Here is a 24,494-nt window from a genome sequence, read left to right as displayed (position 1 = left end):
TCGATTCAACCGTTGGAAATCACGCTCCGTACGCCCATCGCGACCGCGACGGCACGCCCGACGCATCGACACCTCGCACGGGTCCAGCAGAGTCGAGTCGAGCCCGTGATCGTCATCGTCGACGGGGCGCAGATTGAAACTACCGCTGTGGTTGCCGTGGAGGGTTATGTTGAGGGTTCATGTGGTCCTTGCTAGCTTGGTGTCGATTCAACCGTTGGAAATCACGCTCCGTACGCTCATCGCGACCGCGACGGCACGCCCGACGCATCGACACCTCGCACGGGTCGAGCAGAGTCGAGTCGAGCCCGTGATCGTCATCGTCGACGGGGCGCAGATTGAAACGATCGCTGTGGTTGCCGTGGAGGGTTATGTTGCAAGGTTCATGTGGTCCTTGCTAGCTTGGTGTCGATTCAACCGTTGGAAATCGCACTTCGTACGCTCATCGCGACCGCGACGGCACGCCCGACGCATCGACACCTCGCACGGGTCCAGCAGAGTCGAGTCGAGGCCGTGATCGTCATCGTCGACGGGGCGCAGATTGAAACGGCCGCTGTGGTTGCCGTGGAGGGTTATGTTGAGGGTTCATGTGGTCCTTGCTAGCTTGGTGTCGATTCAACCGTTGGAAATCGCACTTCGTACGCGCATCGCGACCGCGACGGCACGCCCGACGCATCGACACCTCTTACGGGTCGAGCAGAGTCGAGTCGAGCCGGTGATCGTCATCGTCGACGGGGCGCAGATTGAAACGATCGCTGTGGTTGCCGTGGAGGGTTATGTTGAGGGTTCATGTGGTCCTTGCTAGCTTGGTGTCGACTCAACCGTTGGAAATCACGCTCCGTACGCTCATCGCGACCGCGACGGCACGCCCGACGCATCGACACCTCGCACGGGTCCAGCAGAGTCGAGTCGAGCCCGTGATCGTCATCGTCGACGGAACGCAGATTGAAACTACCGCTGTGGTTGCCGAGGAGGGTTATGTTGCAGGGTTCATGTGGTCCGTGCTGGCTTGGTGTCGATTCAACCGTTGGAAATCGCACTTCGTACGCTCATCGCGACCGCGACGGCACGCCCGACGCATCGACACCTCGCACGGGTCGAGCAGAGTCGAGTCGAGCCGGTGATCGTCATCGTCGACGGGGCGCAGATTGAAACGACCGCTGTGGTTGCCGTGGAGGGTTATGTTGAGGGTTCATGTGGTCCTTGCTAGCTTGGTGTCGATTCAACCGTTGGAAATCGCACTTCGTACGCTCATCGCGACCGCGACGGCACGCCCGACGCATCGAAACCTCGCACGGGTCGAGCAGAGTCGAGTCGAGCCCGCGATCGTCATCGTCGACGGGGCGCAGATTGAAACGACCGCTGTGGTTGCCGTGGAGGGTTATGTTGAGGGTTCATGTGGTCCGTGCTGGCTTGGTGTCGATTCAACCGTTGGAAATCACACTTCGTACGCTCATCGCGACCGCGACGGCACGCCCGACGCATCGACACCTCGCACGGGTCCAGCAGAGTCGAGTCGAGCCCGTGATCGTCATCGTCGACGGGGCGCAGATTGAAACGGCCGCTGTGGTTGCCGTGGAGGGTTATGTTGAGGGTTCATGTGGTCCTTGCTAGCTTGGTGTCGATTCAACCGTTGGAAATCGCACTTCGTACGCTCATCGCGACCGCGACGGCACGCCCGACGCATCGACACCTCGCACGGGTCGAGCAGAGTCGAGTCGAGGCCGTGATCGTTATCGTCGACGGGGCGCAGATTGAAACTACCGCTGTGGTTGCCGTGGAGGGTTATGTTGAGGGTTCATGTGGTCCGTGCTGGCTTGGTGTCGATTCAACCGTTGGAAATCACACTTCGTACGCTCATCGCGACCGCGACGGCACGCCCGACGCATCGACACCTCGCACGGGTCCAGCAGAGTCGAGTCGAGCCCGTGATCGTCATCGTCGACGGGGCGCAGATTGAAACGGCCGCTGTGGTTGCCGTGGAGGGTTATGTTGAGGGTTCATGTGGTCCTTGCTAGCTTGGTGTCGATTCAACCGTTGGAAATCACGCTCCGTACGCTCATCGCGACCGCGACGGCACGCCCGACGCATCGACACCTCGCACGGGTCGAGCAGAGTCGAGTCGAGCCGGTGATCGTCATCGTCGACGGGGCGCAGATTGAAACGATCGCTGTGGTTGCCGTGGAGGGTTATGTTGAGGGTTCATGTGGTCCTTGCTAGCTTGGTGTCGACTCAACCGTTGGAAATCACGCTCCGTACGCTCATCGCGACCGCGACGGCACGCCCGACGCATCGAAACCTCGCACGGGTCGAGCAGAGTCGAGTCGAGCCCGCGATCGTCATCGTCGACGGGGCGCAGATTGAAACGATCGCTGTGGTTGCCGTGGAGGGTTATGTTGCAGGCTTCATGTGGTCCGTGCTGGCTTGGTGTCGATTCAACCGTTAGAAATCACACTTCATACGCTCATCGCGACCGCGACGGCACGCCCGACGCATCGACACCTCGCACGGGTCAAGCAGAGTCGAGTCGAGCCCGTGATCGTCATCGTCGACGGGGCGCAGATTGAAACTACCGCTGTGGTTGCCGTGGAGGGTTATGTTGAGGGTTCATGTGGTCCGTGCTAGCTTGGTGTCGATTCAACCGTTGGAAATCGCACTTCGTACGCTCATCGCGACCGCGACGGCACGCCCGACGCATCGACACCTCGCACGGGTCGAGCAGAGTCGAGTCGAGCCCGTGATCGTCATCGTCGACGGGGCGCAGATTGAAACGGCCGCTGTGGTTGCCGTGGAGGGTTATGTTGAGGGTTCATGTGGTCCGTCCTGGCTTGGTGTCGATTCAACCGTTGGAAATCACGCTTCGTACGCTCATCGCGACCGCGACGGCACGCCCGACGCATCGACACCTCGCACGGGTCGAGCAGAGTCGAGTCGAGCCCGTGATCGTCATCGTCGACGGGGCGCAGATTGAAACGACCGCTGTGGTTGCCGTGGAGGGTTATGTTGAGGGTTCATGTGGTCCTTGCTAGCTTGGTGTCGATTCAACCGTTGGAAATCGCACTTCGTACGCTCATCGCGACCGCGACGGCACGCCCGACGCATCGACACCTCGCACGGGTCGAGCAGAGTCGAGTCGAGCCCGTGATCGTCACCGTCGAGGGGGCGCAGATTGAAACGATCGCTGTGGTTGCCGTGGAGGGTTATGTTGAGGGTTCATGTGGTCCGTCCTGGCTTGGTGTCGATTCAACCGTTGGAAATCACGCTTCGTACGCTCATCGCGACCACGACGGCACGCCCGACGCATCGACACCTCGCACGGGTCGAGCAGAGTCGAGTCGAGCCCGTGATCGTCATCGTCGACGCGGCGCAGATTGAAACTACCGCTGTGGTTGCCGTGGAGGGTTACGTTGCAGGGTTCATGTGGTCCTTGCTAGCTTGGTGTCGATTCAACCGTTGGAAATCACGCTTCGTACGCCTTTCGCGACCGCGACGGCACGCCCGACGCATCGACACCTCGCACGGTCGAGCAGAGTCGAGTCGAGGCCGTGATCGTCACCGTCGAGGGGGCGCAGATTGAAACGATCGCTGTGGTTGCCAAGGAGGGTTATGTTGAGGGTTCATGTGGTCCGTCCTGGCTTGGTGTCGATTCAACCGTTGGAAATCACGCTTCGTACGCTCATCGCGACCACGACGGCACGCCCGACGCATCGACACCTCGCACGGGTCGAGCAGAGTCGAGTCGAGGCCGTGATCGTCATCGTCGACGGGGCGCAGATTGAAACGATCGCTGTGGTTGCCGTGGAGGGTTATGTTGAGGGTTCATGTGGTCCGTGCTAGCTTGGTGTCGACTCAACCGTTGGAAATCACGCTCCGTACGCTCATCGCGACCGAGACGGCACGCCCGACGCATCGACACCTCGCACGGGTCCAGCAGAGTCGAGTCGAGGCCGTGATCGTCACCGTCGACGGGGCGCAGATTGAAACGGCCGCTGTGGTTGCCGTGGAGGGTTATGTTGAGGGTTCATGTGGTCCGTGCTGGCTTTGTGTCGATTCAACCGTTGGAAATCACGCTCCGTACGCTCATCGCGACCGCGACGGCACGCCCGACGCATCGACACCTCGCACGGGTCGAGCAGAGTCGAGTCGAGCCCGTGATCGTCATCGTCGACGCGGCGCAGATTGAAACGGCCGCTGTGGTTGCCGTGGAGGGTTATGTTGCAGGGTTCATGTGGTCCGTGCTAGCTTGATGTCGACTCAACCGTTGGAAATCACGCTTCGTACGCTCATTGCGACCGCGACGGCACGCCCGATGAAGCAAATACCTTTATTTGGTTAATAAAAAAAAATACGAAGGTAATTGTACGTAGGAAAATCGTCGATTGAACCGTTGACCATCACACTCCGCACGCCCATCGCGACCGCTTTCAGCGGAGATCCGTTTGAATTGCGGAAGAACGAACTAACCCTAACTAGTTTGCTTGGTGTCGATTGAAGCGTTGAACATCACACTCCGCACGTGACTCGATTGCCCAGATGGCCCAGATGGCCTAGAGGCCCAGATGGCCCAGATGGCCCAGATGGCCCAGAGCCCCCCCCCCCCAGATGCCCAGATCTCCCCCCCCCCCGTGGTACCATCTCTTCATTTTATTAGGAAATCCCTGAGTTAAATCTCAGGGTTAAACGCGGTCGCGGGAGCAGCACCCGCAGAGGAGGCGAGGGCGTCCACAAGCAAGGAGGAGAGGCGCATTCGCTCGACTGGAGTGTCGCCCCCACTCAATTGCAGCGCGCTTGACCGGCGCGATGCAGGTCATGCGAATCGGCGCGGTGTTGGGCACGGCAGCGTCGCCGCACTGGCGAACGAGTGCACGTCGCCCGCGCGGATCGAGCGCTCCTGCTGGCGCTCGAAATTATTATTGGTTTTTATGAAAGTGCTAATAATAAATGCACTGGTCAATTGCCGTGCGCGTATCAGGCCACGGACTAATTTTGCCGGGAGATTTCACGGGAAAACTGATCCGTAGGTGCCTCCCTGTGAGACTGATGAAGGACATTTTCAACAAGGTCGCTTTTTGGCATATGGGCATTCAGTCTCAATAATTTACGTATCGTCCTGATAGTCACAGAAAATATCCTGATGGTCCTGATGGTCCTGACACGCGGGCGTCACCCCACGCCCGTGCGGCCATTGGCCGTTGCGCTCGACTCGTTGCCCGATGCCCCGGGGGGCGTCCTCAGGCAAACCGTCGGCACGCTCCGGCGAGAGCCGCGGCGAAGAGGAGCATACCCTCACCGCCGTCGCCGCGCGGCTCGAGCGCGAGGCGGAGTCCTTCGCGGCAGCATCTACCGCTTCCGTCAACGCGGTCAACGCGGACGATGAGCCGGCGTCGTCGGACGACGACGACCCAGGCCCACCCGTTACCTTCGCCAAGAGGAACGACGGGGATCTCCGAGTGGATCTTCCCGATGATCCTCCTGCCTCCATCGCCGCGAAGCGGTCCTTGTGCTCCTCGGACAACCCGCTTTGGGCCAAGGTCGGATGGAGCGACCCGGGCCCGTTGCCGCATAAGGCTTTGGACAAGGACGCGCCGTCCACGCGGTTTCGCATGTCCACCAACTACAAGGCCTGCATCGAGGCGCTGGAGAGTCATTCGCGCGCGGCCGGGGTTACTGGCGGGGACGCTGACGGTGGCCAACCGGGCATCATGATCATGCCCGCCCACGAGGTGTCGCTCTGGAAGCCTCCCCATGGCAGGGGAGGCGGGATGGAAGTCGCGTTGAGCGCATCCGCGGAAGAGGCTTGCCTTCGCGATGGATGGGAGTTGGTTGGAAAAGCCAATAAGGTGCGACCCACGCCCCCGACGCAACCCGGAATCGACCGCGAGGGCGAGCGCACGCGCGGGCGCGCGAGCGACGGTGAGCGCGACGGCGAACGCGGCGAACTCGATGGCGCCATCAGCGAGTGCCTGCCCAAATTTGAGGCTCGTGTCCTCCCCGACGGCCGACGCCTCTCCAAGGTCGAACACCTGATTCACGTGTGGGAGCATGCGTGGACGCCGAGTGGAGAAGGCGCCTCGCGTCACGCACCGCTTCGGATGTGGACTCCCGACCGGAGGAAGGAGGCGTGGGCGGGAAGGGCGGACGCGCGGAAGTTGTCGAACTGTTTTGGCGAGCTTCTGAAGGCGTACTGGGGGGCGACGCACCCCGAGGGACTCCCCGATGGTATCGCGCCTACCACGACCTACCACGACCTCAGAACGGCCGGTGGGAAGATGTTGGGTACCGTCGGGGACAGGTTCGAGCGAGTCGCGGAGTTTGCGCGTGCGCGAGCAAGGGAGGGGAGGGTTGGTGGGATTGCTCAAGGGTGAGAGCATGTAGAACACCGTGTATATCTTATACTGTACAGAGGCTTCGACGGAACATTCAGCGAGCGCGCTATCATCCCGCGCTATTGCTATACGCAGTCGGCACCCACTTCCAGACGCGGAGAACGGGGTCGACCGTCCCTCCCGCCTCACACTCAACCCTCCGTTGCGACCCGTCTTTCCAGTAGAACCTGAAGGAACCAGAAGAATCTTCCCACCTCCCAGCCTCCACCACGTCGAGCTCACGCGCGCCGCATTTCGCCGCCCACTTTACGACCGAGCGACGCAACGAGTGCGTGGTAGTCTCGGCGAGACTGCCCCCCACGTACGTGGCGAGACTGCCCCACCATCTCGACCACGTTGCCCCGGTCATGTGCAAGATGTTTCCATCTTTGTCGCGCCTGAAATTGTTGTGCGAGTCGTCGAGCGCCGGGAACAACGGCCCATTCTCCACCCCCATAGACTCCAACGTCTTGAACCACATCAACATCGCGACAACGGGACAGTACTTCCGGGAAACCGGGTTGCGCTTGATGAGGAGCTGCTGCTTCTTGAGCCCGTCGCGGTTGCCCTTCCACCGCTCCAACTCAATGGTGTAATACATGGGCACCCCAAACGCGTCCACCGCCTCCGAGAACGTGACCTGGTCGATACGCGGCGAGTACGTCGTGAACAGCGACCGGCGCGCGCAAGACGCGAGCATGACGTAGAACATGGCGTGCACCTCCTGCCGCATGATGGCGGAGTTGAAAGGGTTCACGCGACCGCCGTACTCGGGCACGAAAAGAGCATCATGCAATCGCGGGAGCGACTCCGCGACGTCAAACGCCTTCGCAGCCTCCGGGACCCACTCCCGTCGAATCAGCTGCATCGCGTGCCTGACACCGTCCATGCGAAGGCGGGTCGGAGTGCCCGTGAGGGCCTCGTCGGCCCACTTGAGCGCATTCCACGCGCCCTCCACCACCTTCCACCCGACGCCGCGGCCGTGAAACTCCGTCCCGTCGCAGAACTTGAACTTCTCCGTCGCGGGGGCCTTCAAAGCGGCGACGTACTGCATCCACGCGTTGGGGGTTGTGTTCTCGGTCAGTCGAAAGCTCTTCTCCTCCTTAAGCAGCGCCTGATCGATGCGCTGGATGCGCTTCTTCTCGGCGTGGCCGTCGGGGAGGACGGACAGGCAGAAACTTTCGAACGAGCGGAGCCGCGCGTCGTACGACAAGGCCGTGCTCTTGTCCTTAGAGCAGATCGCTTCAGAGACGAGGCGCCGCGCTTGCAACCCCAGGGGGGTGAGTTCATCATCAGAGGAGGAGAAGAATATCTCCGCTTGAGCTGCGCCGCCGACCTGTTCGAGCAGCCGCATCTGCCTCGACCTGAACACGACCTTGTTGTCGGCATCGCGGTTCTTGGCCGGGAAGAAAGCGTTCCACGGATATGCACGGGTGGCACCCGCGTCCAAGCGCGCTTGCGTCTTCGTTGCGCGGGACGTCGTCTTTTTCTCTTTCGTCGCCGGCTTCGGCGACCGCGGCTTGGGCGGTCGCGGCATGGCTCCACGCGCGCCTGTCAGTGGCTGTGACCAAATCTGTCATTCGCGTTTGAAGAAAGATCGGCAGTCAGTTTGTTTCCGAGAAAGGAATTGACCGATGCCCATTCCGGAGCGCGACGCCCAGAGCTCGCACGTCTCCTTGCATCGATGCCCCCCGGCGTTTACTGCAGTCGTCGGGATCGCCACCTCCTCGCCCTCTCGTGGTTGCGCCCGCGGGACGGGGACGGGCGACTGGAGCGTCGCGTTCCCCGCGATCCCGGGTGGGTGCTGATGCGGTGGGTGCAGCCTCCCCCTTGGCTGCGCCGCTTCGTTCCTCCGCCCCCTTGGCACCGCCCCGGTGATCCTTGGCCTCCGCGTCGAGCCGCCACGCTGGGCCGGCGCGTGACGTGGCGGCGGAGCACGAGCGGTCGCCTCATCAAGGTCCTCGTCCGAGCCCGAGGCGCCGACCCGGCGTGAGAAAAACGGCCGCGCGAGAGTGCGCGAGCGCGCGAGCGAGAGAGCGGAGCGCGTAGCGCGCTGCGGTTTCTGTCAAGACAAACTGTCCTGATATCAGTTAGGTCAACCTGAAATCCCTTCACGAACAGCCGGAAGGACAGGTCTGAGAGATCCTGACTAAAATTGGGAAGACTGAAGGGATTTTCTGAAGGGATTTTTGCAAAAATCCCTTCGGCAAGGACGGGTGTGAAGGGATTTTAATGGGTCCTTTTATATGGGTTTCTCGACGGTCTATTTTTGCTTCACTTCAGAAACCTGGTAACACTTCGAGCGGCTCAACCAACCTTCACCATCTCATCCATCCCGCGAGAGGACGCGTGTCTCACTGAGCGAGGTCGATGTCGATGGTGATGGGGTCATCCGGCGTGGCGTGCCCAGAGGCCCGGTCCACCGGCGTGACCGGCGCCGCCTCGGGGGGGGGGAGGGCAATCGTCGCCAACGGCGTCGCCGGCGCCGGCTCCTCCTCCTCACCATTCTTTCGCCGAGCGAGACGGGCGAGGATGACCGAGAGGGGGTCGCGTTCGCGCAACCTGCCCTGCGGTTCTCCCGAGCTCGCATGGCCGTACGCCGCGATGAGGAAAGCCGCCGCCCGCCTGTGATGCTTTTTAAGCTTGGAGGCGTCTTGAAGATCGGGGCATTGGGGCCAGAGCTCGCGGCAGAGCTCGACGGCCATGTCGCGACTTCCATCCTTGTCGCGAGCGGTTAGCCCGAGAGCGTTTTTCCAACGCATTGGTTCCACCGAGCGGACGTCGAGACCCTCGCTGGCGAGGACGCCGTGCCAGCTGGGGAGCCTCCGAACCGGTTGCGGCGGTAGCCGGCTCGGTCGCCGCGTAGCTTCTGCGCCGTGTTGCACCCATGTGACCACGTGCGTGCGCGTTGTGCCCGCGCGCCCCCAGCCAACATGACTACCATGACCGAGCGGGATTTTAAAGGGATCGTCCATTTTCAAGATTGTGACTATTTGCCTGTGGAAAGCCAAAAAACGCGACAGAACAAGTTTGCAAGGACAGATCTGTCCTGATGGGCATGTGAGGAAGTCATTAGCAACAAGGCAATCAGACTGGCCGCCATACGTTCGTCAGGACAACAGTGATACTAATGAACAGGAACGTTCGGTTCCGGGAGGCTGATTTGGGACGAGTCTCGATGAAGCTTCGGTGAAGCCTCGGTGAAAGACGCATTGAGAAGGGCTACTTATTATGGTTTGAAGCTGAATTTTCATCGATACATCGGTCAACTTCGACGTCTACCATCGCCTCACCAGAAGGCGCCTTGGCGTCGACTCTTCGTTCACAAGTGGCGTGCGTGTGAGGACGACGACTACGTGCACGCCAAGCGCAACGATAAGGACGTCGCGCAGAACAGTCGTCGTCCAAAGACACGGAAGGCGTCGCACAGTTTTGTTAGTCTGCAATAAAGTAACAAACGACGACCGTACGGTTGTTTAGTCTATGACTTTTGCAAATGATCGAGCTCTCGCCCAATCAGAAGACGAATAAACGTAACATAGTTCCAAAAAAAGTTGGGGTACGTATGTAGAATAATGTGGTACTATCATAAATGTGACTTCGTCACTGGCGTTCCTCGTCCCAAATTTTCACTTCTCCCGGAGAACCCCGGACTAATTTGGCCGGGAAATCTGAGAAATTGTTAACTCCAGTTTGACGGTCTCTTTCGGTCCTGATACGAAAACTTGCCAGCGCGCCGCGCGAGCCAACCGAGCGAACTTTTATATGGGTATTTCGAATGGTAATTTACGAGTTAAATTTTCCCGTGAGATCTCCCGTGAGATGTCCCGTCCGGGAAAATGGACGAATCTCCCGGACGGGAAAGCCCACGGGAAAATTTCCGGGAGAATGGCAAAAGTATCGGGACGGAATTAGACCGTCAAATGGGAGTCAAAAATCTCCCGTGAAATCTCCCGGCCAAATACAAACATGTACCTTCGGTAACAATCACCTGGTATCGTTTATCAAGGTCGAAGGTCTATTCGTCCCATACATTGACGACATTTTTGACACCATTAAATCAAGAACGTAGGTCTAGCGCTACATATAGTTGTCCACATTTTCTACACCGTTAAATCAAGAACGACGGTCTATCCGTCTCATACATTGTTGACATTTTTGGATTTTTAGCTCCAGAATCTTGAGTCAGTGTCCCATATAGTTGTCACACCATGTTTACTCATATAAACTGGTATTTAAATAGGGTTTGATATTTACATTTACATATTTAAACGTATTTTTGTCCTGCGCTGGATGACTGCTTTCGCTTATTATTGCTAAACTATGAAATCACGTAATAATTTGAAATTTAATGACTAACTAGATAGACAGCTAGATAGGGTGACGTAACGACCTAACTCTTAAAAATAAAGATGTATTTCAAGCCTTACTTATTATTAATACGAACGATCGATGTTATTATCAACTATCTACGTATACGACAGTAATAGTGTGTGTGTATATATAATATACGTATGCGCGCATGCCTCATCGGCTAGCCGACCACCCACAGGACGAACGATTCACACCTCACCCTCACTCGCACTCACGAACGGTTCGGCCTTTGGAGAATTATTATTATTAGACTATGTATTATTATTATCTCCGGGGTGTCCACATACAGCTGCCTGAAATCCAGAATACCTTCGTATTACGAGTTATCTGAAAATTTTCATTCCGGGCGGACAAATCTGGAAAATTTTCCTCGTCATATATACGTACATATGGTTACGTACATATGGTTACTACATATGGTTATTCAGTCTGCAGGGTATTCAGTTTGCAAAAAATGCCCGATTTCATTATCGGTCGAATATGTCCGATAAAGAAATATACCCCCAGGTTCTAAAGGATATTAACCAGCAAGTACGTACCTTCGTTCGTATATTAAATATGTCCAAACTTGATTGATTGAAATCCAGAATATTCTGGATTTCAGCCAGCTGTGAACACCGGGAAGGACACTCTGCACGCGAGCAAAGCAACGGCACGCCTTCGCCGACTTGAAAACGAGCGCAAACGGACGACCAGATCTGAAAGTTCAGACGAAAAGACTAAGTTCTGAGCGCGCGCGACGTCGCGCTTCTCAAAACTCAGTTTGCCCGGCCATATCCGCTTAAACCCTAAAACGCGCACCGATATACTGGTATCGACCTCGGTCGCATTCTGGGCGGTCGCATCCGATTTGGAACGGCCGGACACTGGTTGGTCTCAACAGATTAGGAACGGCCGGATTAACAGATGGTGTCGATAACCGAGATCGAGGCTGATACGGAGCCAGATGTTCTCGAGAGCGATGCTCAGCCCCCGAGGTACACAGTAACAGAGACCCCGACCGGATACACAGAAGTCGAGTTACTGCGTGCCAATCTGGCGACCGTCAGGAGACGTGCCAAGATTTTCATCAATGATTTGCAGCTGATGCTTGCAACGATTCGCTCTCGAGAGCGGGAGGCGACCATGCGACGTGCCGAAAGGTTCCTCCATCGCAGGCTAACCTACCAGCGAAACAACATATTTTTAACGTGGCGTACATACGTGCGCCAGGAACGCGCGTACCAGGCACGTCGAACATATCTGCTGAGGATGTGGGAGATTTCGCAGCGTTATCAAACAGCAATCGTACTCCGCAGAGGATTCGACGCATGGAGAAGAAATGCGTGGCAAAATCAGCGGCTTCGGTTAGAAGCACGTCGTTTGGCAGATTTTGATGAGTTCTCGAGTAGGATGCAAACTCGATTGCAAACTATACGCGAACTTGAGGAGCAGCTCGGAGAAATAACGGCTCCTTCAATTCCCGGCCGTAATGAGGGTGCTCAAACACCGAGCAGCCAATCGTCGGCGCAGCCGCTGGGGCTTGGAGAACCACTTGCTCCTTCAACCCCAAGCGGTAATGAGCGCGCGCTGACTGCTGTCTCACCGGCGGTCCAAACGGTCTTGCCCCTCACCTTACCGTCAACGGTCTCGCCGGCGGAATCTCAAACATCGGCTAGTTCAACACCGACTTCTACACCGCCGGTTGCGATTCGCGAAGACCTCGCGCGCGTTCAGGCGATCCTGTCCGCATTCATCCTGTCCGCATTCGTCCTTCTGTTAATTTGGGTTTCGATTTTTGGGGATGAGCGCGCAAAGATGCACACAGAAGTCGTAGATGGCATCGCCCTGGTCATTACAATGATCGAAAAAAATCGCCGCAGGCGTGTGAGTGAAGAATGCACGGCGCTTCCTGCCGGTTCTTTTCGACTCATATTTGTTGGTGCTATAGGCTTAGGCTTGTTCGCAGTTCTCATACTGCTCCGCTGGAACAGGCGTGACCCGGATGAGCAAGGCGGGGGCGGAGGCGGCGATGACGACGACCAATATCACGGAAACGATGACGATGACGATGCCGCGCTTCCTCCTCCCCCCAAGCCCCGCAAGGGCCATCGGTCTGTCCACCAGAGGCGTGATGAGCAGGGGAGGTTCTATTGACGCGCCTACGACTTGTTTGGAACTTGCATTTGCTTTGTTTTGCTTTGCTTTGCTTTGATAGTGACCATGTAATACTCATTTCCCCAGATGAAACTTAAAAAACGCTCAGTTTGTTCAACTCGCTGCGCATTCTCACCTCCGGAAAATAGCTTGAAGAAGCATTCGGTGTTTTCAGCCAAAAAATTATCTTGAATGCGATCATTAGCCCAGCTGTTTAATGAGTCGTAGGCCTCAATGCTATCGTAAAGTGCAACCAATCCATGTCCGACATGTCAGAAGCGTACCTGGAGGTGTCGTGAAGCTTTTATATTAACAAAATCATACGTTACTAAAGCGTTTTTGTCCAGAAATCGTGCTTGTTTAATTAGTCACGTTAAAATGAAAGACGGGAGGCGTAAAGCTCACGGCCATTTCGATTCCCGTACGAATTAAGGTGAGGTGGTATGAAGGAAATCAGTTTCCGATTAGCTTCCTTGTATTTTATCGCTTTCCCTCGGAAATATACGCGAATTTCCCGTGCGGGAAATCTCACGGGAAATTTTAACTCATAAATAACGAACCATTCGAAAATCTCCTTTTCAACGTTCCGCTCTATTGGCTCGCGCGGCACGCTGGCAAGTTTTCGTATGGGGACCGGATCAGCCCGTCAAATTTCATTTAACAATTTCTCAGATTTCCCGGACAACTTAGTCAGTGGTTCTCCGGAAAAGTGAAATTAGCATTTCCCGTGAGATTTCTAAGCCAAGTTAAATTAGTCATATTTCACACCCGTATTTGTCCTGAAATAAACCTGTATGTAAAACATATCTCCGCACAAATTTTTGGGATACAATTTATCTCACCCCGACGTCCCACGGAAAAAAATCCCGCTGAAGTTGGATGGATGGGCGCCGAGCGGCGACGCGACCCCCGCGCCTATGGCGGCGAGAATCGTGACGGAGATTCTGTTTCGTATCATGAATTTGTCAGAGGGACAAAAGTTGGTTCCGAGAGCAAACCGGCTGCCCCGCCAAAATCCATAACCTAAAATCTTAAACGGAAATCCAAATTATTATTTTAGTCTAGTTTTTATTATTAGTCTAGTTTGATCGATATTACCTTCGTAATTAACGGAGATATTCATATCGTATTCTGGATTTCAACCAGGTTGGCACACTTTTAAGCCGATAACTTATCCGTAGGTGCCTCCCTGTGAGACTGATGAACAGGGACGTTCGGTTCCGGGAGGCTGATTTGGGACGAGTCTCGATGAAGCTTCGGTGAAGCCTCGGTGAAAGACGCATTGAGAAGGGCAACCTACGCCGCTGGTCGCGAGGAGTGTGGCGACGCGACGTTCACGATCAGAATCGCCCGAGGGGCCGACGCGCGCCTCGCGAGAGACCGATACATTTAGACCCTCGATTTTATATGAAGTTTCTTGAGTTATTAATCCCTCGAGCGATGGAAATAGCAAATTCCTTCCGGGCACAAGTTCTACGGCCGATGTTCTACCTCTGCGCTCTAATTACGATTACCGTAGTATTTATCGAACTAAAATATAGTCTACCTTCGTTCGTATATTTGTACCTTCGTTCGTTCGTACCTTCGTTCGTTGTGACAAAAATACGTTTAAATATATGTAAATGTAAATATCAAACCCTATTTAAATACCCGTTTATAAGTACCTTCGAAGGTAAACATTATGTGACAACTACGAGACGCTGACTCAAGGTTCTCGAACTAAAAATACAAAAATGTCATCAACTATATGTAGCGCTAGACCATCGTTCTTGATTTAATGGTGTCATAAATGTCGACAATGTATGGGACGAATAGACATTCGACCTTGATAAACTAATAACGGTACCAGGTGATTGTTACATTTTGGGAAGTTGGGGTCGTGTAAGATCGGCTAGCCGAATAAAATATCTCTGCAATAATCAATACCTAGGTATTTAATGTTTCAGTCAAAATTATTTTGATTCATGGACCCTGAGATCGTACCCGGGCGTACCCGGGGCGTAAAAATAATACGGAATTTTGATTGGTCCAGGTGGCAGGGAAAACGGGGGAGTCTCAAGCAATATATCATCAAAATATCAAAATATCAATAATAATAATAATGTTCACCAAGCAAATAAATACCTTCGTACGAAGGTAAAATAAATAAAATAAAGTGAACGATAGCCCTTCCTTGAATATTCCTGAAAATCTATGGGCGAATTTCGCGCAAAATCACACCTCGAGGGGCTTATACTTCGTGCGACTTAGCTCGACAACCATCGCGAGTCTTGGCACCGAACTCGAGGACGGCACGTGTGACGATCAGCGGAGTCGCGGAAAAATACGTTCATGCTTGATCAGGGGACACGACTTTCTTTATTCTTTTACGAACGCAGCACAAAAACACGGAGAAGAAACTTTGAACAAAAACTTTAGTGTCGCTTGGAACATGATGAAGTAACGATCGACATATCAGAGGAACGTGACGTAAACGAAAGTAAGGACACCGCTAACGACCTCCTTCTTTGCTCAGGAGCTTTTGAATGAGCTCCTCGTGAGTGCCTTGACCGGCGCGGAGCTGATCCTGGCCGACGCGTAGCTGGTCCTGGCCGGTGCGGAGCTGGTCTTGGCCGGTGCGAAGCTGATCAAACGTCGAGTGAAACTCATTTCGAAGCTTTCGCATCATAGAACGCAGGTCGCCATCAGTCGACAAGGTCTCCGAGGACGTTGTTGACGGCTTCTGGAGTTTTCTCAGCAGCCCTACAAGCGCGATGCCTGTGAGCGCAAACACAGCCTGCGCCGCGGCGACCGAAAGGCTCAACCGCGTCGTCGCGGGCACCTCCACGTTGCGGGCGCACTGGAAAGGGCTGTTCAGCTTGAGCGGCTCGCAGATGGTCGCGGGCGGGTACTCCGAGGCGTACCGCTCGATGGCGATCTCCTTGGTGGTCGGGGGCTTCTCCTTTGGTTTGCAGCGGAATGGACCGTTCTGCTTGATTGGTCCGCAAATGGTCTCGGGCGGGTACTCCGAGGCGTAGCGTTGAATCGCGAGCTCCTTGGTGGTCGGGGGCTTGGGCTTGTCGAAGCAGCGGAAACCGTTGCCGTTGAGTTTAAGCTCACCGCAGATGAAATCATTGCTGAATTCGCCATCGCCGTCTGCGGTAGTGGCGAGAATCTCATTCCAGGCTTGAATAGCATCGGTTTTAAGAATTGCTGTGCCGGAGGCATAGTAAGTATTACACATGCCATCAAGAGTTCCGACGAAAATATAGTTTTCAGCGCCAGAGTTAACGCAGCCAAAACCGCTTCCACCTGGCAGGACGTTTCCAGTGTACCCAATGTACCCAGAGCATGGTTTCCGATGTTGGATACTTAATCTTGAGTAGACAGTGGGCGTGGTTGCAGATACACATGGATATGGAGCGCTGGTCCCAAAAGGAAAATATTTCTTGCTCACAACAGTGAGTTCTGATGGTGGGAGCACCGCCGCAGCACATTCACTGCTGTTGTAGCGCACGTTAAAAGTATTGTCGTACGGCGGTTCCGGATAGCACGAGTATCCATCCCGTTTCCAGTCATTAGCCGCCTGGTTGGTTTTCTGCAAAACAGAGGATGCGTATCTGTCGTCGTAAAAGCTGATGACGCCTTTGTTCGAGTCGCCGTCGCTCGCAAAGTTATAGTCGTAATGGACATAATTGGCGTGTTTGGTCACCGACTTGACGCTCGTCGCATCAGGCACATTTACGTTCTTTACGCACTCATCGAAACTCCAGTCCGTGCTCAGACCGTGCAAAGCGGTCTTCTGAAGTGGTCTGCACTCAAAACCTTCCTTCTCCCAGGTGGTCGTCTCAACACTCTTCGCGTTCCAAATGTCGTAGAAACTCAAGGTTCCAGTTGACCCGTCTTTCGCAGCGAAACGAAAGTCGAACTGGGTGGAGCCATCGTTTTTCTGCACCGATACGATACTTTCCGCGCTCGGACTCGATGTAGCACTTACACATTCATCGAAACTCCAGTCCGTGCTCAGACCGTGCAAAGCGGTCTTCTGGAGGGGCTTGCACACAAAGCCGGGCTTTTGCCATTCCGAGGTGACAATAGATTCCAAGCTCACGCGCTGCGCGGGAAGCGAATAGTACGCGAAAGATCCAAACATCACGCATAAAGTGATGAAATACAAGATGTATCCAAATATACGAATGCGCCATTTCGACCCGCCGATGGGTTCGATCTCCGCTTTGATGTTAAAGAAGAAGTCGGGAATCGGCACGAGAGTTTCTAAAAAGGACGAATCTTGTTGGTCGCGTTTGCTTTGTTGTATTTCTGCATCCGGTTTGGACTGTATTTCGGAAGAGTCCGCCATCTGTTACAAGGAGTGTTTAAAAGCTCGTGAAGGTGATGTGTCGCGCGTGTTTTGGCTTTGGTCTCTCGGGAAGTGATGCTAATTGGTGTTTTCTTACCTTACGTCGAAGGTACGAACGTATGAATGAAGGTATTATTTAAATTTATCTTTATTTATTTCACCTTCATTATTCGTTCGTTGGTTCGTTCGTATTTTAATATTTGAACGAATTCGAAACTCATATTGTACGTACGTACGTATGTACATACCTTCATTCGAAGGTACGAAGGTAATATTTTCCCGAAGACTCCCCCATTGTCACGCCCCGGGTACGGTCTCAGGGTCCATGAATCAAAATAATTTTGACTGAAACATAATAAGATCTTATTATTATTAACGAATACTTCGAAGATATTATGAATAAAATATGATACCTTCATTCGTACGAAGGAAATAATAAGTTAAAATTAGTTATTACCTTCGAAGGTAATAAGTAATGAGCAAGCAAGCAAGGTATTCTATTCGTTTCTTGAGTTAATGAACCAGAAGATTCCTCATATACGAGATAAGCGGAGATAATAATAATAAGCAGAGACGAGCCATATGTATGCATGGAAGACTAGTCGTATATTTGTACCTTCGTTCGTTCGTACCTTCGTTCGTTGTGACAAAAATACGTTTAAATATGTAAATGTAAATATCAAACCCTATTTAAATACCCGTTTATGAGTAAACATTACGTGACAACTACGAGACGCTGACTCAAGGTTCTCGAACTAAAAATACAAAAATGTCATCAACTATATGTAGCGCTAGACCATCGTTCTTGATTTAATGGTGTCATAAATGTCGACAATGTATGAGACGAATAGACCTTCGACCTTGATAAACGGTACCAGGTGATTGTTACATTTTGGAAGTTATGTGACAAAAGTCCCACAAAATTCCCATTCGTGATTTCATAGTCTAGCTAGTGTACCATGCATGCATGTGTACCTTCGAAGGTACCGAATGAATATAAGGATAAGCAAGGTAAAGAATTACGAAGCGTTCGTACCAATCAAGCAAGCAATCAAGGTAGTAAAATGGTTTTTACGGTGAACGATGTATGGCTCACAAAATACCTTTCGATCGTAGAAGTGCGACGAGCCCACGAAGGACGATGGAATCCGGCGGGTGTTCAGGAGGAAAAGTACCTCGAGTAGGTGCTTAGGAGTCATTCACGAGAGCCTTCCGCTGAACGGACGGTGCTCAGATCCTGTGAGGCCACAAGCAGATACAACAGATACTGGGAAACGTTAACCAATAATCGTGTCGCGACGCTAGCCCGCTCGTTCGACGCGTGTGATTCAGCTCTTCTGTATCATTTCAGCGAAGGATATGCCCAAACGCAATTACCTGTGACGATCCTGTTTGTTACGGTTTCATGTACCAAAGAAGCGTGTACCTCAAACTGCAAAGGCTTTGGTGGTACATACCTATCATTTTATTCCTTGCGAGCGAAATACATGATTTTGATGACAGCCAGGGCAAATCAGCCTTAACCACAAAAGGTACCGTTGAAGACCATATATCAGCAGCGGGGCAGCCCTTCCTAAAATTTCCAAATGAATACACCGTGAGTTGCGGTCCACGCAGTTTATGGCGAGGGTATTTAAACGACGTGCTTGGCAACGACACTGGGCTCAACAACAGAGATACATCCTTGAAGGTATCAATAGTCATTTCTCACTGTGCACAAGCCTTGGATTGGTTCAATGACGCTACATCTGACCTAGATGTACGTAGTGTAACCGTGTATTCGAAGTGTGGCAAACCCGTGGTCGGGGCACCTGCGAATGCGCATATTATCCAGCTTCCCAACGTTGGCCGTTGCGATCATTCTTTCGCTTATCACATGAATACTCTTGGTGGCGCAAAACGTATGGAATCAGAATCTGTGGTGTTGTTTGTGAAGGACACGTTTGCCGTGCCACATCATACTGGTCTCGAACAAAGGGATCTTACTGAAGTGGTCGCAGAAGCTTCAGGGCCTTCGGGATTCAGTTGTGGCAAACTACCAAACTACAAACTCACTTTTGACAAAATAAAACCTCACAGGAAATCGTGGTTTGATACTATATTTAATTATGGCGCTGAATGGTCGTTCTGGCACGATGTGTCCGAAATATCAAAGTTCACGATGGATTCTTATGTAAGCTACGGTCGGTATCACAGCGAACTTGACGAAAAGAACAAAAAACTCTTCTCGGCGAGTGCAGTTCCTACTTTTGGGGCGTGGTGGAAAATGCTCGGAGCACCCGAGCTCGACAAAATCATGCCCGTGTGTTATTCCGGTTTCTTTGCTGTCCAAACGCGTAACATCATGAACGCAGCTCCATCGTTGGCGAGAATGCAAATCATGCTTGAGCGGGGTGATAACATCATCGAGGGACACTACGCTGAGCGATCTTTCGCCGCGTTACTGCTTCCTCGGCTTCCTGCGAACATCACTGAACAAATACTGTGTCTCGCTGACGCGTTCCGACGGTGCAGGGGCTCAGCTGGATATTGTGGGACATTGTATGGATGCCACACTGATAGTCGATGCGCGCGTCATGGGTTGACTCGATAACACATTTGCCTCGGACTAAGGGTGGAGGTACAATCACTGGCGTAATGTATCTGCTATAAACGCGGAACGACCGGCTGTTAGAGATATGCCTCGCTACCTGACGCTACGGACGCTACTACCTCCGGTTCATATTTCTTGTGGAATACCCTAGGTTTAAGGTCACTTTCAAGAACACCGCAAGTTCCGCTCAAGGGGATTTTCCCGAAAGGCAGATTGATCGTTTCCCCCACCTCTCCCGGTCAGCGAACGATTGATCGACCGTTCGGCGCGCGCCAGAAGGGCCGAAGGTCAGTTCAAAATTATGGTTTTTCCCTTTTCTATGGCAAACAGTCTGAACTTTGTGTTCTCGCGAACGGTCAGTTCCACACCCTCCCAGGGCGCCCCACGCGGCTCTGAAGCCGTCTCCAACCGGGATAATCACGCTCACGCCATGTCGTCGCCATCGGGCGACTATCGGGCTATATCCACCCCGCGGCCACCACCGATATCGGGCCATCTTGACGAGAACACGGTGCCGACTTTCGAACGAAGAAACGCAAATCTATTGTTTACACCCTCGCCGGGCTCTGGCGGTCGCGCGCGGCGTAGGACGCGAAGGGAAATCTACGGATCGGCACCGACGCGGACTACATCGCGGAGAAGCGTTGGCGCGCGCGAGCGAGGAGTTATCTCTATGACGGAGGTCCCTTTCTTCCGACTTCCCAACAAGAACCTGAGCACCGCCGAAAAAGCTCGGTTTGTCAAAGCGGTTGATGACGGACTCGCGCAAGGTATCAGCATCGCAGAGACGACGAAGTGGTACGGATTGAACAAGAATGCGTATGCACGTTACGCCAAGCAGATACGGGAAGGCACCGCCGATCCTAAGCCTGGGTCGGGTCGCCCTCAAAAGCTAAGCAAGGAGGACAAGGAGGTGCTCATGGACATCAACGAGGAGGCACGAGGCTCGCTCACATTCGAGGAGATGGCGAGGGAGTTCAACAAGAAATGTTCCCTCAAGATCTCGAAAGCCACGGTGTTTCGCACCTACCATCGCGATAAGTGGCGCTCCATACGAAAGCGCCCCTGCCCCAAACTCACCGAGGACCACATGAAAGAGCGCCGCCTGTGGGCGTACCACAACCGGATTGAACAACACAATCGCTGGGGCGACGATGCGACGGTGTGGATCGACATCGACGAGGTCTCGCTGCCCATGTTTCAATTCAAGGGGAAAAGGAAGCTCAGCCCACGAGACATGAAGAACGGCCAGGGTGGACACTGCGGGAGGGTCCCCATGACTGTCGCGAGGCGACACGTCCCCTCGATGATGTACTTGAGCGCAGTCGCCAATCCCAACAAAAAGAAGAAGTTCGACGCCAAGGTTGGGTTGTGGCCATTCGCCACCTTGACCAAGACCAAGAGGAAGAGCAAGAATCGCGACGCCGGCCTGGATGATCTCGAACCCATCAAAAGCATCAACCACAAGGTCTTCGCGGACTTTATCATCAACAAGCTGGTGCCAGCGATACAGAGGAAGTGCCCATGGGCGAAGGAGATCGTGATCCAGTACGACGGTGCTACCCCTCACGAGAGAGGCATCAAGACTGCGGTCGAGGAGGGGCTCGAGGAGCGCGAACGCCGGATCCGCTGGGTAAAGCACCCCCCCCAGTCACCCGACACCAACCTCAACGACTTCTGCTTCTTCAATTCCCTCAAGAGCGCCCTGGCGAAGACGAAGAAGGACGGATGGGGCTTCTTGAGATTTGACGAGCAGGTTCAGGAGGTGTACCGCAAGTGGCATAGCGAGGACAAGCTCACTAACCTGTGGAGGCTCAAGAGCGCCGTGGCCCTGAAGATTGTTTCACACGACGGTGGGAACCAGTTCAAGATGCCCCACTCCAAAATCCCGGGCGTCCCGAGCAAGCCGCCCACGAATGGGGCGGTCGAGGAGTACGAGTTCTTCAAGGAGGGGGAGGACAGCGAATGAATTCGCCCGATTTCCGAAAAAAATCGCGTTTTTTGGCGAAGCAGTGGCAAACAGTCTGAATGAAAAAAATGCATGAATTCACGCTTCACGAATTATAAACCCTGAAAGACACTCCACAAGAAATATGAACCGGATGGTAGAGAATTTGCACGGATGCTCCACTATTCGTTCGCAGCACGACAAATATTACTGATATGTTTTTAGTGCTTCATCATTTGGCTCAGGGAGCGAGGGTGATACACTTTTTCCATATAGTCTATCATAGATTGACTTATATATTATTAATTCTGCAGAGATAGAGATGCTGTCGGGAATTTTGGACGAATATTTTTTGGATTTCCACTAACCCCACCACAATCCGACCACAAAACACACACAGTGTTTTGATTTTTCGCTCGACTGATCGGTGATTTGATAGGCAAATTGCAAATTGACACACGTTTGCTTTCAAAATTGATCGTGGTTTTGACTGGCAAAAAATCTCAGATTTTTTTCCGAAACCACAAATAAAACACACACGATCTTGCCACACTCAAAAAAATATTCGTCGAAAATTCCCGACAGCAAGCAACGTTAACAATATCTATATATCTAGCTATCTGCAAACGGACGGAGATGATTATGTAATAACTACCTTCGGTAATAACAGATAGATTATATGATGAATTAATATTTAATAATAATAATAACGGACCCGCCGCCGCCACGACACATATGTACGCACCATGCATGCATCATTCATAAACAATACCGATTCGACTATTAATCTGACGGCACGAAATCAGACGAACGATATCCACGCTCCCCTAAAGATGTCCTTCGCCCGTCAAAATAAGATCATTCGAACAGTGCTTACTCTTTTCACTGGAATGCTCGTCGGAGCCTCGTTCACGGCAACCGTGAAACCATCTGGGTTGTGCGATCCTATAGTTTTCGTCGATAATCCACCGCTTTCGTCTGCCATGACGCAGAGAAGTTCTGAAGGAGCATACGCGGATGACAACGCCGAATATGGACGCGAACATAATTTGGTCGCTTCGAACCTTTCTTTCCCGCTAGATGGCGTTCCATCTCCATACGAGTCTGCTATTCGTTTTAGGGCCGCTAATGAAGCTGGCAGCGATAAAATATCGCTTCACTCATATCACTTGATGTATGGACCGTTCCTTGCTCCTTACCTCGAAACAAATGTGGTGAGCATCAATTGCCCATGTTTTACCTAATAAGAGCTACCCACGCGGGCGAATCCAAATGTGCACCACTTTGACCTATTTCAATATCCAAAAGAGATTACTGGAAATAGGTGTGCTCGATGGTGCCTCCCTGAAGCTCTGGGGGACCTTATTCCCAAACCATGGTAGGGTTCGGGAAATCTTTTGCTCGCGGCAAATAATTTGTTTACCTTGTATCTTGTGTTTATGTATCATCGATCTTTGCTTTGCACCCTGATGGCTGAAAAGATCGTAGGGCTGGGATACGGCATCGGTGACGCAGTTGCAAAAGGTTTCAAGAATGAGCTGACTTCAAAGTTGTCGATATACACGGGTGACCAGTCCGACGTACACTTTTTGAAGCAGATGAAAGTCGATCTCAATCACGAACAGTTTGACATCATCGTCGACGACGGCTCTCACGTGCCGTGGCACCAACTTTTTACCTTTGAGATAATGTTCGACACTTGGTTGAAACCTGGCGGGCTGTACATAATCGAGGATGTTGAGACGTCATACTGGGATGGAAGTCATCCGAAAATTTACGGTTACGATATTATCGATGCTGGAATGGGAAAGAAAGGAAGCGTTGTCGAAAAGTTCAAGGTGCTGTGCCGAAATCATTTTCCCAGTTGAAATTTTGAGAAATTTGTTTTCTTCTGCAGTGGATGGTTGATGTCCTGAACCGCAAGTTCATCGATAGTGACCCAGCTTTTTCCATTTTCACGTCTCGAGTTGATCACCTTGTGTCACACATCGCATTCAGCGAAAATTGCATAATTATATGGAAGCGATCACCCCCTGGCCTTGAAACTGAATGGGACATGGTTGCCAAAAACAATGCAAAGTTTTTTTCTCACAAACGAAAGCCGGGTGTCTTTCGCATGTTTTCGCGCAAGAAACATCAAGAGAAGTTACCGAGGGGGAAACGCAGCATTTTGTCTCGACTGACTGCAAATGTACGTTTATTTCTTTTCGGCTAATCGACAGGAGGACCCTGCAATATGCAATTGTGCCGTCGAACCCAGTTTTCGTGCGGATTTCATTTGTGGAATTTTCAAACAACATGGTAACGTCTTCCGGTGTTTTTTAAGGGGCTCGCGGTTGAACGCTACGCCTCGGATTACCCGCCCGCAACCATCTGCGCGCCGCTCGAGCTTAACAGCCCTTTCCAATGCACGCGCGACGGGGAGTTGCCCGCCATGACGCGATTGAGCCTTCCAGTTGCCGCGGCGCAGGCTGTGTTCACGTTGGCGGGCATCAGACTGGTAGCGCTGCTGAGGAAAGTCCAGAAGCCGTCAACAACGACCTCAGAGAGCATGTCGGGCGATGAAGATTTGTGTTCCGTGGTTCGAAAGCTGCGAAACGAGTTCCGCGAAGATCAGGCCTAGCTCCGATCCGCACAAACAGTTGACAAGCTTAGCACGGCCAATACCAGCTACATGCGCATCGAGCAGGACCAGCTTCGCACCGGTCAAAGCACGCACGAAGAGCTCAATAAACAGCTTTT

At 53.0% G+C, this 24,494-nt stretch overlaps 6 protein-coding genes across 6 annotated transcripts; 4 read left to right on the top strand and 2 right to left on the bottom strand.

The window, feature by feature from the left end:
• Nucleotides 1-8,716: 8,716 nt before the first annotated feature.
• On the bottom strand, nucleotides 8,717-9,337 carry MICPUN_65033 (predicted protein; the record flags this gene model as incomplete). Its single annotated transcript, XM_002506930.1, has 1 exon — nucleotides 8,717-9,337. The coding sequence occupies one exon, from the start codon at nucleotides 9,335-9,337 to the stop codon at nucleotides 8,717-8,719; it is 621 nt and encodes a 206-aa protein (XP_002506976.1).
• Nucleotides 9,338-11,642: 2,305 nt separating this feature from the next.
• MICPUN_65032 (predicted protein) lies at nucleotides 11,643-12,872 on the top strand (the record flags this gene model as incomplete). The annotated part of the gene is made up of 1 exon (XM_002506966.1): nucleotides 11,643-12,872. One exon carries the CDS (start codon nucleotides 11,643-11,645, stop codon nucleotides 12,870-12,872), a length of 1,230 nt encoding a protein of 409 aa, XP_002507012.1.
• A 2,491-nt stretch (nucleotides 12,873-15,363) lies between these two features.
• MICPUN_65031 (hypothetical protein) lies at nucleotides 15,364-17,211 on the bottom strand (the record flags this gene model as incomplete). The annotated part of the gene is made up of 1 exon (XM_002506929.1): nucleotides 15,364-17,211. One exon carries the CDS (start codon nucleotides 17,209-17,211, stop codon nucleotides 15,364-15,366), a length of 1,848 nt encoding a protein of 615 aa, XP_002506975.1.
• A 1,405-nt stretch (nucleotides 17,212-18,616) lies between these two features.
• On the top strand, nucleotides 18,617-19,804 carry MICPUN_65030 (hypothetical protein; the record flags this gene model as incomplete). The annotated part of the gene is made up of 1 exon (XM_002506965.1): nucleotides 18,617-19,804. One exon carries the CDS (start codon nucleotides 18,617-18,619, stop codon nucleotides 19,802-19,804), a length of 1,188 nt encoding a protein of 395 aa, XP_002507011.1.
• A 429-nt stretch (nucleotides 19,805-20,233) lies between these two features.
• On the top strand, nucleotides 20,234-22,111 carry MICPUN_65029 (hypothetical protein). The gene has a single exon (XM_002506964.1). It carries the CDS (start codon nucleotides 20,235-20,237, stop codon nucleotides 21,771-21,773), a length of 1,539 nt encoding a protein of 512 aa, XP_002507010.1. The 5' UTR covers nucleotide 20,234; the 3' UTR covers nucleotides 21,774-22,111.
• A 474-nt stretch (nucleotides 22,112-22,585) lies between these two features.
• On the top strand, nucleotides 22,586-23,620 carry MICPUN_65028 (prokaryotic methyltransferase-like protein; the record flags this gene model as incomplete). The annotated part of the gene is made up of 2 exons (XM_002506963.1): nucleotides 22,586-22,966; nucleotides 23,234-23,620. 2 exons carry the CDS (start codon nucleotides 22,586-22,588, stop codon nucleotides 23,618-23,620), a joined length of 768 nt encoding a protein of 255 aa, XP_002507009.1.
• Nucleotides 23,621-24,494: the final 874 nt, after the last annotated feature.

This window comes from Micromonas commoda, chromosome 17, assembly GCF_000090985.2.
Source record: "Micromonas commoda chromosome 17, complete sequence".
Taxonomy (NCBI): domain Eukaryota; kingdom Viridiplantae; phylum Chlorophyta; class Mamiellophyceae; order Mamiellales; family Mamiellaceae; genus Micromonas; species Micromonas commoda.
This window is presented reverse-complemented; position numbering and strand designations above follow the sequence as displayed.

What these genes read in the sequence shown, in the direction of transcription:
- MICPUN_65029 (XM_002506964.1), top strand. Translation starts at nt 20,235, where the DNA reads ATGTCGTCGCCATCGGGCGACTATCGGGCTATATCCACCCCGCGGCCA.